Source organism: Camellia sinensis, chromosome 10, assembly GCF_055761805.1.
Source record: "Camellia sinensis isolate YWXY chromosome 10, ASM5576180v1, whole genome shotgun sequence".
Classification (NCBI taxonomy): domain Eukaryota; kingdom Viridiplantae; phylum Streptophyta; class Magnoliopsida; order Ericales; family Theaceae; genus Camellia; species Camellia sinensis.
In genome coordinates, this window is record NC_138970.1 from 147,923,884 (window position 1) to 147,935,863 (window position 11,980).

The window sequence follows — 11,980 nt, forward strand, 5'->3', positions numbered from 1 at the left end:
TTAAACAAAACAAAAAAAATACATATATAAAATTACAAACAGCTCAAATAAATTGCGTTCATTGGAGTATTTACTCCGTGGATCATTCCTCTTTTTTTTTTTTTTTTAAGAGAAAAGTGAAGGATCATGAAATTTTTTTTATGAAAATAATTATGAAAAATTTTTGATTTTTGAATTACCTTAATTAGTGTGTGGTGTTTTATTCTAAGTATAATTTAAAAATTACAAAGTTTTCATGATTATTTTCATGAAAAGTTTTTTTTTTTTTATTCTCTTTGATTCTTAAAAATAGTGAGGTGGGCCCATTTAAAGCAGTGAACCTCATTGTTCGAACCAATAAGAGGAGTGTTGATGAGTGGATAAAATCGGACTAAAAAATCAAAGGAGTGAGGAAATTGAGAAAGAAACTCTAGCATTTGCAGTCTTTGCACGACGACCATTCCAAGGAAGAAATAGAGAGAGCCAATTGGGATCATTCAAGTCAACTGCCGTGTTGAGCAGGTCTTTCAATCAAACAAACAAACAAACAAACAAAAGTTACGAGTTTTTAGGAAGATCGTTTCATTCCTGTTTGTTTTGTTTTTTTAATTATTTCTGGGAATTTCCCACTTTCAAATGGATTTTCCCTTCTTTCTTTCTCTCTTTGTCCTCTCTCATCTTCTTCTTCTTTTGCACTCGTTCTCGGCCCAAGAAGACAACAAAATCCAGATTACTTGTCCCAAATCCTTCGACTGCAAACCATTCCATCAACCACTAAGCTTTCCATTCTCCAATTCTACGTATTCCCAATGTGGGTTGTGCACGGTAACTTGTGGTGTACCGAATCGACATCCACAAATTCAACTGGGAAACGAAGGACCGTTGTACGATGTCATACCATGGTACGATGTCATACCAGTAGAAAACATATCCAAAAACATATATCATGTCCAAATCCATGACCAAATTCTCCAAACCCATTTAGAAAATCGAAATTGCAACGCCTTCACGGATTTGAAGTTTCCCAACTCTTCTTCTATTTCATTTACAGTAATCAATTCATATCTCCCCTTCTTTAAATGCGACAAAAGTTCTGATCTGGTTTCCCCCACAGAAGATCATTTCAAGGGTTATCACAATTACACAAAATGCAAAGACTACAATTTGTACTACAAATTTCCAGACGATCCACTCCCCTCTCCTCCCCCTGATCTACCTAGCTGCTCAGTAATTCACCTGCCCCTGAATTCTTCAAACATGAATGCTACTGCCAGTGACCCATTCCATCTGTTAGCCACTACCTTCCCTCTCGAATTGCGCGTGTCCGAGGATTGTCAGAAGTGTTACCAGGGAGGAGGCCAATGTCAAAATGACAACCAGACATTTCACTGTGCAACCACCAATAAAGGTATTAGCAATTCAAAACCTGAATTCAGAGTCCTCAGTCCATAATATATGGAGGCTTTAACTGTTCTTTGTTAAGGTATTAGAGTGTGAAATGTGAAATACATTCAACTCATTTCGTCTTGGTTTGGCATTTGTTGCAGGAGGAACTAGGCCCAGATGGATTCTAGCCACAGGTAAAAAAGCCATATGCACAAATGCTTCAAAATTTCTCCATAAGCTTTCATGTAACCCTCGGTACATGACTCTTTCTGGTTTTTCATATTTTTAATGTTTTCACCCACAGCCTATGAGGACAGATACTTTAAAAAAGAGATCGTGTCCGTATTTTACTCATAGATATTGGTACTCTTCGGATACTCAATGATACATATCTAATATTTTCTAGACATATTTGATACTTAATGTTAAAGCATCATATACTTATTCTAGGTCACGTATCCAAATTATTATAAAATTAATATTGCAATAATTTTTACATTATTAGTATAATCATATATATATATATATATATTATTATTAAAAGTAGTGTTTGTTTTTAATTCTATGCAACACATCTCTGTTTTTTTCTTTTTTTATTAAAGTACCACATCAATATATCCTTTTACCAAAATTCTTTTTACAATTTAGGGAAAATTATTTATAAGTCCTATTAGGGAGACTTATGCTACATATGATCCAACTAAAAAAATTATGTTCCCATAAGTCCTGTGAGAAATTTATTGACACATTTACCCTCAATATTAGTTATTAATATCATAAATAATAGTAAAACCATATATAGAAAATTGAATGTTACCATAAATCATATCTATATAAACGTAACGTAACGTGACACCTACATAAACGTAACATGACACCTATATAGGAAATTGTATGTTACTATAGATCATATCTACATAAACGTAACGTAACGTGACACCTACATAAACGTAACGTGACACCTATGATCTATGGCAACATTCAATTTCGTATATAGGAAATTGAATGTTACCATAGATCATAGGTGTCACGTTACGTTTATGTGATGTGTTTGGTTCAGCTTAATAATATAGCTTATAGCTTTTTGTAAGTCAAAAATCAACTTATTCTTTGAGTGTGGGAGGAGAAGCTTAATTTATAAGTAAAAAATCAGCTTATATTCACAGTTATAAACTATAAGTTGTTAAACTATAAGTTATAATTACTTTCCCACAGCTCTACCAAACGGGGCCTATATATGGTTTTACTATTATTTATGATATTAACAACTAATATTGAATGTTACCATAAATCATATTTATATGAAACGTAACATGACACCAACATAAACCAGCAACATTTTAACATTCATTTTAAAAAAATAAAAACTCATTAAGTTTGCGAAACGTAACGTGACACGTTACGTTACGTTTATGTAGGTGTCACTTTACGTTTATTTAAGTGTCACGTTACGTTACGTTTATGTAAGTGTCACGTCACGTTTTTGTGGAATACATTCCTATCTAAATAGGACTTGAGACTCTATAAGAAATTACACAGGACTTAGTCTATCATAAGTGTCTGAAAAATGACTTACAAATAAGTCTCCCTAAAATTTAATATTTAAAAGACTTCTACTTAATCTAAATTATCCATGACCAAAACCTAATAGAATTATACATACTAAAAATACTTTACTAATTAATTTTATTATACTTTTTTCACTTTTTTAAAATAAAATGTTAAAATTATTTCTTATTTTTATGTCTATCTTATTTATAATAATAATTATATTGAATTTCTTAAATAATTAGAATCACTTTTAATTTTATAACAATTATTTTTAATATCATATAAATTTATTATATATATTTATTTAAGTTACACTTTTGTAGCACGAAATGTTAAAATTGTCAAATGAATGTTTCTTTTTTTGTGTTACAATTTAATATAATTTAAAATTATTATATATATATATATATATATTTATTTATTTAATTTATATTTTTATAGTAGGAAGGGGTGTGCATTGTGTCTTGTTGGGTTGTGTCCATGTCATTTTTGTGTAAGAATTATCTCAATACTAACTTGACCCATTTATTATTTTGTGTTATCGTGTCGTGTCATTTTCAGTCAGTGTTTGGTTCATATTGTGTCAGCATCTCATGTCAAAAAATTTCACTATTAACTAAAAATATCAAATGTATGAAAACAAATGTAAAAATTTCTTCATAAGTTAAATTTAATGAAACTAATCTCTATAAACGAAATTATTTATAAAAAATATTTGATTTCAACTTTATTTTATTTTCTTAATTTATAAAAATTATATTTTATTATTATATATTTTACTTGATTAACTCAAATAAAAGACAAAAAAATACATTAAGTTTAATTAAAAGCAAAAACAAAATTTATATTAAACTTAAAATCGTATTTTACATACTTTTTAATAAATTGGATATAATTACGTAAGAGATTAAAAAATGTCATGATACGCTTTAGTGAAAATAATATTAAAATGTGTAACTAATTCTTTATTATACGGGTTATCCGTATCAATTTCGTGTTTTACAAATTTGAAACTAATCTGACATTTAATTTTTATATTATTGGGTCGTGTCATATACGTGTTCGTGTCAGGAAATGGTCAATCCTAACCCGCTAATTTCGTGTACAGTTCGAGTCATATTGTGCCTGTTTGGCAGAAATTATTTACAGCTTATTTCAGCTTTCAGCTTAATTTAAGCTATTTTGATGTGTTTGGTTTAGTTTATAGCTTATAGTTTATAGCTTTGTGGAAGTCAGAAATCAGCTTATTCTTTGAGTGGGTCAGGAGATGCTTTAAGAATAAGTTGAAAATCAGCTTAAACTGAAAGTTATAAGCTATAAGCTGTTTAGGCATAAGCTAGAAGCACTTTCCCACAGCTCTACCATATCGTGTTGTGTTGCAAATTCTCACCCCTAAACGATAGAGTTAAAATTATTAAAATATACACAAATAACTTACTTAAAATTATTATATGTGTTGATTTAAATAAGACTTTTATAAAATGATAAGACTAAGATTATCAAAATAAATAAATAAAAAAATATCGTCTACCTTTAACTTCTTTTTTTTTTCTCTCATATGTAGCGCATCTCCTTTTTTTTCTTTTTCTTTTATATTAAAATTCCAGATCAATCTACCTTCACCAAAATTCTTTCTAAAACTTAATATTTAAAAGACTTCTACTTAATCTAAATTACCCACAAACAAAATTTAATAGAATTATACATACTAAAAATATTTTACCAATTAATTTATTCTACTTTTTCCACTTTTTTTTTTATGAAAAAAATTAAATATTAAAAATATTTATTTTTATGAAATTTATTATATATATATATATATATATATATTTATATAAGTTACATTTTTATAATACGATAGAGCTAAAATTATTAAAATACACATAAATAATTTATTTAAAATTAGTATATGTGTTGATTTAAATAACTCTTTTATGGAATGATACAACTGAAATTATTAAAATAAATAATTAGAATCATTATTTATATTTTAAACTATTGCTTCTTTTTTTTTTTTCCCAATTTAATGATTATTTTAAATATTTTATATATTCAAAAATATAAATAATTTAACTTAATTTTATTAAAACAAATATGCTTAGCTCGTGCATCGCACCGGTTGCAGTGCATGGGTTAACTACTTAGTTGTTAGAATAAATACAAGAATTGTTTTTTAATATTTTATAATTCGTGAACGGAGAAGAAAATAGTAATATTGAAGTAGTTCTCTACTTTTGCAGATTTTATCAAATTAACACATCTACTAAAAATAAATAAATTCACTACTAACTTTTAAACTAATATCTAATTCCTAAAAGATGGTTGGTTACTCATCTTTTATTGAGCTCTTGTATCTTCTGCAGCTATACCTGGAGGTGTTGTCTGCTTGCTCATATTTATTATTAGTTGTCGCAAGAAATGGAATTATGTCTCTTCATATTTCGTTTCAAGGAAAACTTCTTCAAATACATCCTCAAAAGATGACATCGAAGGGGGTACTATCTTCTTTGGAGTCCATGTGTTCTCATACACAGAACTTGAAGAAGCAACTAACAATTTCGATCCTTTACAAGAACTCGGAGATGGAGGTTTTGGCACTGTGTACCATGGTAAGAAGGTTCAAAGTTGTAGCACATTTGTATAAGCAATTCTAAATTCATAAAATTGACACACACTATGGCACATTTTATGATATTTTCGCAACCAGGCAAACTCAGGGATGGGCGGGAAGTTGCAGTCAAACGCCTATACGAGCACAACTACAAGCGAGTGACACAGTTCATTAATGAAGTTCAAATCCTCACGTGCTTGCGCCACCGTAATCTTGTCTCCCTTTATGGTTGCACCTCTCGCCACAGCCGTGAACTCCTCCTTGTTTATGAGTACATTCCCAATGGCACTGTTGCCGATCATCTACACGGTGATCGAGCAAAGAAAGCCTCACTCACATGGCCTGTTCGCATGAACATAGCTATAGAAACCGCCAGTGCATTGACTTACCTCCATGCTTCTGATATCATCCACCGTGATATCAAGACTAACAACATACTCCTCGACAACAACTTTGGTGTCAAAGTTGCAGATTTCGGGCTTTCAAGACTCTTCCCCACCGATGTCACTCATGTCTCAACCGCTCCACAGGGGACTCCTGGTTATGTTGATCCAGAGTATCACCGTTGTTACCAACTCACTGATAAGAGTGATGTCTATAGCTTTGGGGTTGTGCTCATTGAGCTCATATCATCACTGCGAGCTGTTGACATTAGAAGGCATGGGCATGAGGTTAATTTGGCTGACTTAGCGATAAACAGGATTCAAAATCATGCATTTGTTGAGTTAATTGACCCTTTTCTTGGGTTTGAGTCAGATTCTTTGATAGAGAGGATGACTACCTTGGTGGCAGAGCTGGCTTTTCAGTGTTTGCAACGCGAAAAGAAAATGAGACCTACAATGGATGAGGTTTTGGAAGCTCTGAAGGAAATTCAGGAGTACAAATATGACAACATCGGGAAGGAAATCGACACTGTTGGGGTGTTGAATTGTACCCAGCCACCACCTTCGCCCGAGAGCGATGACGTTGTGTTGTTGAAGAATAGCAAGGCAGCACTTTCACTGGATTCAGCGACCGATAGTACCTCTGCCACATCCATTTCCAGTGGCTAAGGCTTCATTTTACTCTGCTTTACTTCAAAGGTAGATCCTAAGAAAATGTTTAACACTTGTAATCATATCCATGCGAGTGGATTGCATTTCGTTTTCTTTACATATATGGTTGTCTTTGTTACTGATATGTATCAGATAATTATATATAGGGAATGTATACAGTTAATGGATCTCTCATTTGTATGTTCCAATTTCCCATTTCAGTTATGGTTCAATTCCCATTTCATTGTTAGCTTTCTACTAATCTAGGATTCATATGATTGTTATACAGTTATGACTCAATTCCCATTTCATTGTTAGCTTTCACTAATCTAGGATTCATATGATCTTTGTTCCTCTTTTTAAAAAAAATTTATTTTAATTTTGGGAGATTTAAGGAAATGAATAAACCATGCAGTTTTCCTATTTAGCAGATTCTATGATGTTTTATTTCAACAGGAATTTAAATATTGGAAAATCAAAACGTATATTTCCTGATAAGAAGTGCATATAGTCTGCCCTTTCAATTTATCATATAGAAACAAGGAGAGAGAAAATGATCAGCACAGAAATGGGGATTACTTCTTTATGTTCAGAAGTCGCTGCCAGCATAAATAATTTACGTTATTTCAGCTAAGAAGGGGAAAACTATTGAAAGTTGAAGAAGAAGAAGAAGATAGGTCTAGGTGAATCATTTTAGCCACATGGAAATCTTGAAGACATTTTGGAATTACACAATTGGCTAGAATGACAATCAAAAGTAACAAATTGCTAAATGATGCAATAGAATGGTGAAAAAAAATCTAGTTATTTTACATAAGAGAAATCATTCTACATCAGTACACACCAAGCCTGTTGTTAACTCAAATCACTTTTTGCCTCTGTTAGTCTAATGGGGTAGTTACGCTTTTATCCCTGTGATTTGGATTAAAGTGCAAATTATAACAAAATCTTTATTTTTAACGGAGCATGGACCTCACACCAGAGTTTACTGTGCATGAGTGGTTCCAGCCAAAAATCATGTGCGAAATGACTAAGCAAGTCAGGAGTCATACTAAGCAAAAGCCTAAAACCTTGGTCATTTTTCTTTAAGATCAGAATTCTGAGTGCTAAAAGCTTAAAATACAGGTTCAAGTCAGGTGGGGCACCAGAGCAAGCTTAAATTGCCTGCTTGATAAATGAAGCAGATTTCACAATATTACTTGAACTCACATTGGGCTGTTTTTTATGACAGAGATAAGAGATTTTAGAATTGGGAGGTTTTTTATGACAAATATTAAGGTACGTTTACAAGTTGCTGTTTTTTTGTGGCGGATATAAGAGATTCTAGAATTTGATGATTTTTGGTGAAAAATATGAAGGTAATGTTTATATGGAAAGGCACTTCTTCCTACCTTTTTTTTTCCTCTCAAATTCAAGCAAGAGACCTCTAGCCTTTATTGAGGATATATATAAATGTATATATAAGTTTGCTTACTAAGCGAACATAGGCTTAGGCTCAAAAGCAACGAGCAACAAATTGCGCTACGCGAAAGTCATTGCGAGGTAGTGTAAGATTCCAGAAAGCTTTTCTGTATATTCCATAGTACTAATACAAATATTAAAATCAATATATATAGCAATGCTAACCCTAATCTGAACTAGAAAATACAATCGATCTAAAATACATTCCATAATTAACATAATATTCTTACCTCCACTCAAACTCTAGGTGTTTTAGTAGAAAACACTGAGAGTTTGCCAAGAAGAAACTAAAAGCGAGCAGTGGTGTGAGTTTTCGTAAAGAAATCAACAAGTTGGAATGCCAAAGAGACGAAAAGAAGCGAGATGAAGCCAGACTGCAGATACTGACACACAAAATGACAATCAATCTCAATGTATTTCGTTCGCTCATGAAAGACAGTGTTACGTGCAATCTGAATAGCGTTGCGGTTGTCACAATAAAGGGAGGTCGGAGAAGACTGAAGGACACCCGACTCAGTCAAGAGACAACGAAGCCAAATAATCTCAGCAGAAGTGTGGAGAATACCCAAATGCAGTAACAGCAGTCTGAAAGCGATCATACCAAGCACGAGGAGACTGCTTCAGACCATACAGAGCACGCCGAAGGCGACAAACCTGTCCAGAGGAATGGTGAAGGCCAAGGGGAGGACGCATGTAAACCTCCTCAGTGAGATGGCCATTAAGAAAAACATTCTTAACATCCATCTGATAAAGAGGCCAAGAACAAACAATAGCAACAGAGATCAAAGCACAAACAGTAGTCATTTTGGCAACAGGAGCAAATGTTTCCTCATAATCAATACCATACTCCTGTGAGAAACCTTTGGCAACCAACAAGCTTTGTAGCGCTCAAGAGAACCATTATAATGAGTCTTGACTTTGTAAACCCATTTGCAACCAACAAGATTCTTACTAGTAGGCAAAGAAACTAACTCCCAAGTACTAATTTTCTGTAAAGCAGACAACTCATCCTCCATTGCTTGAACCCAATGAGGATCCTGACAGGCCTCCTTGTAAGACTGAGATTCTGAAAAAAAGTGAATAGCAAACAAAAAAGTACAATAGGGAGCAGGAAAACATGTTTTAGACTAACCTAACTTATTTGGAGAATGACGTGCTCGAGTAGGATATCGGTGTGTAGCAGGATTAGAGTTGTCAGAAGCAGGGGGATCAACAGCAGGGGCAGAGACAACTAGTGGAGGAGGAGCCTTACGACGAGAATAAACTAACAACGGAGGAGGAGAAGAAGTCGAATGAAGAAAAGCAGCCAGAGGTGAAGTAGAAGGAGAAGATGGAATAAGCTTAGGAGGAACTGTGGAGATGTACTCATCTGATGGAACCTCAGAAAGAAACGGATGAATATGAACCAAATCATCTTTGGAAACTGGGACGGTGAGAGGAGAAAGCTAAAAGTAAGGTAAACATTCGAGAAAAGAAACATGACGGGAGACATAAAGACGACGGGAAACAGGGTCGTAATACCGATAGCCTTTCTGAGTAGGACTATAACCCCAAAAGACACAGCGGATAGACCGGGCACTAAGTTTGGTCCTATCTTTGCAGGGAAGAATGACAAAACAGGCAGACCCAAACACACGAATGAGGGAGTAGTTAGGAATTTGGGAGAATAAAGCCTCATAAGGAGATCGATCAAAAAGAAGGGGAGTAGGCATGCGGTTAAGAAGAAAAGCAGCAGTAAAAACTACCTCCTCCCAGAATAGAGTCGGAACTGATGCAAAGAGAAGAAGGGACCTAGCTGTCTCAAGGAGATGACGGTGTTTATGCTCGGCTCGACCATTTTAGGTAGGTGTACCTGTACAGGAAATTTGGTGAATGGTATCCAAATTAGCCAAATACTCACAGAACTTATTTTTAAAATATTCCCCTCCCAAGTCAGATCGTAACACTTTAATTATAGACCAAAACAGAGTAAGAATCATAGACTAAAATGTACGGTATATCTGATAGGAATCGAACTTATGAGTCATAAGATAAACCCAAGTGTAACGGGTGCAGTCATCAACAAATGACACATTGTATGCAGAACACCCTTTGGTGAAAACAAGAGAAGGGCCCCAAACATCAGTATGAACTAAAGAAAACAGTGTATCAGATATATAATTACTTTTACGAAAAGGTAAGGCTGTCATTTTGGCAAGTTTACACCCCCAATGTTTAGTAAGTTCACTAGGAGAAACTTTACCCAATAGACCAGACTGAGCTAAAGACCGTAACCGATCAACAGACAAATACCCTAATCTAGAATGCCACAAGTAGAAAGGATTAGACAGAGAATCTAACTGAAAAGAGAAAAAGGCAGTCAGAGAGGTTGTCATAGGCAGATGCAAGCTCTCCACCATGTAGAGGTTTTCAACTCTGCGACCGATCCTAATCTACTGCTTAGACATCCGATCCTGTACAAAACAGAAAGAAAAAGAAAAGATAACATCAAAATCAGAGGCATCAAGATAATAAACTGACAGATAACTGAGGAACATAAAGGACAAATGGATAGAAACAGCAGACATAGCAGACGATAGGACAGACCTAACAGATATATCAGACCCATTAGTAGTATTGACAGTAATAGGAAAGAAATGAAGAGTACAATTTTGAAGTAAGGAGAGATGGAAAGTCATATGATGAGAGGCACCAGAGTCGAAAAGCCAGACAGATGAAAAAATACCTGAATGAAGAGAGGAAACAATGGAGGCACACGGAGATGGCTAGGAGGTAGACAATATATTCTGAAGCTGACTAATTCGAGCAATCAAGGAAGTCAAGTCAGGATCAAAAGCCGGAGCAAATGCAGTAGAACCGGCGGGAAGCCGAACGGTACTCACAGGAGGAGTGCAAAACTTGATCGGAAACTGTTAAGAAGACAAGGCAAACATTGACGAAGCAGACAAATATCCCTTCTTGGGACAATGATTCTTCCAATGGCTTTTATGATGACAGAAAACATACTCATCAAAAGCTAGAGACATTATAGGAACCAGAAAACTAAAGTGTTCAAATACAATCAAACAAAATAGCCAAACTAGGGGTTCAAGTGTAATACTTAAAATCTGAGGGGTCAAACTGTAATAATCAGGAACTTGTTTGGTCCAAACAAGAATAAAAGAGAACTGGGTAATTTCAAGACTCGCACAGTGGGTCAACTTCGAATAAATCAGATACGGTGACCAAGAGAAGCAGAACCTGATGTCGAGCAGATGGAATTTCAAGACCCTCACAGTGGGTCAACTTCGAATAAATCAGATACGGTAACCAAGAGAAGTAGAACCAAATGACGTTGAACAGATGGGTCACCCCTCAAAAGAAGCAGAACTAGCAAAAGAATAAATGAACCTCGTCGGAGAAGAGTCTTATAGCGAGAGAGAAGACCAGCAATCGTCAACAAGAGAGAAAAGGCTTTGATCGAACTAGATGAGCCTTGAATCAGACGAACCAGACCCAGACGAACCAGGCGATCAATGAAGCAAGAAGCTTTAATGACAACCAGGTCTGAGAGAGAGAGAGAGATCGCGAGCTAGATTGAGCCAAGGAGAAGACTTAGGGCCAACAACTGTGACACTCTTTAACCAACGGCGCTAAGGTTTTGCAACCAGCTCTGATACCATGTAAGATTCTAGAAAGCTTTTTTGTATATTCCATAATACTAATATAAAGATTACAACCAATATATATAGCAATTCTAACCCTAATCTGAAATAAGAAATACAATCAATCTCATATTCACAATTAATCTAAAATACATTCCATAATTAACATAATATTCTCACAAGTAGTGCATCTGTTTTTTTGCTTGTGGGAGTTATGAAGCAGCTCATCTTTAGAGTATTCCATTCTGTTTTTTAGCTGGACAGAAAAGTTTCAACTTTCCGCTAGATCTAATTTCTGTGGATGCTTTTTTGTG

At 34.3% G+C, this 11,980-nt stretch overlaps 1 protein-coding gene across 1 annotated transcript; it reads left to right on the forward strand.

The window, feature by feature from the left end:
- The first annotated feature begins 335 nt into the window (after positions 1-335).
- Positions 336-6,805, forward strand: LOC114318057 (LEAF RUST 10 DISEASE-RESISTANCE LOCUS RECEPTOR-LIKE PROTEIN KINASE-like 1.1). The gene is made up of 4 exons (XM_028264919.2): positions 336-1,387; positions 1,527-1,559; positions 5,280-5,525; positions 5,624-6,805. The coding sequence occupies exons 1-4, from the start codon at positions 616-618 to the stop codon at positions 6,577-6,579; spliced, it is 2,007 nt and encodes a 668-aa protein (XP_028120720.2). The 5' UTR covers positions 336-615; the 3' UTR covers positions 6,580-6,805.
- Positions 6,806-11,980: the final 5,175 nt, after the last annotated feature.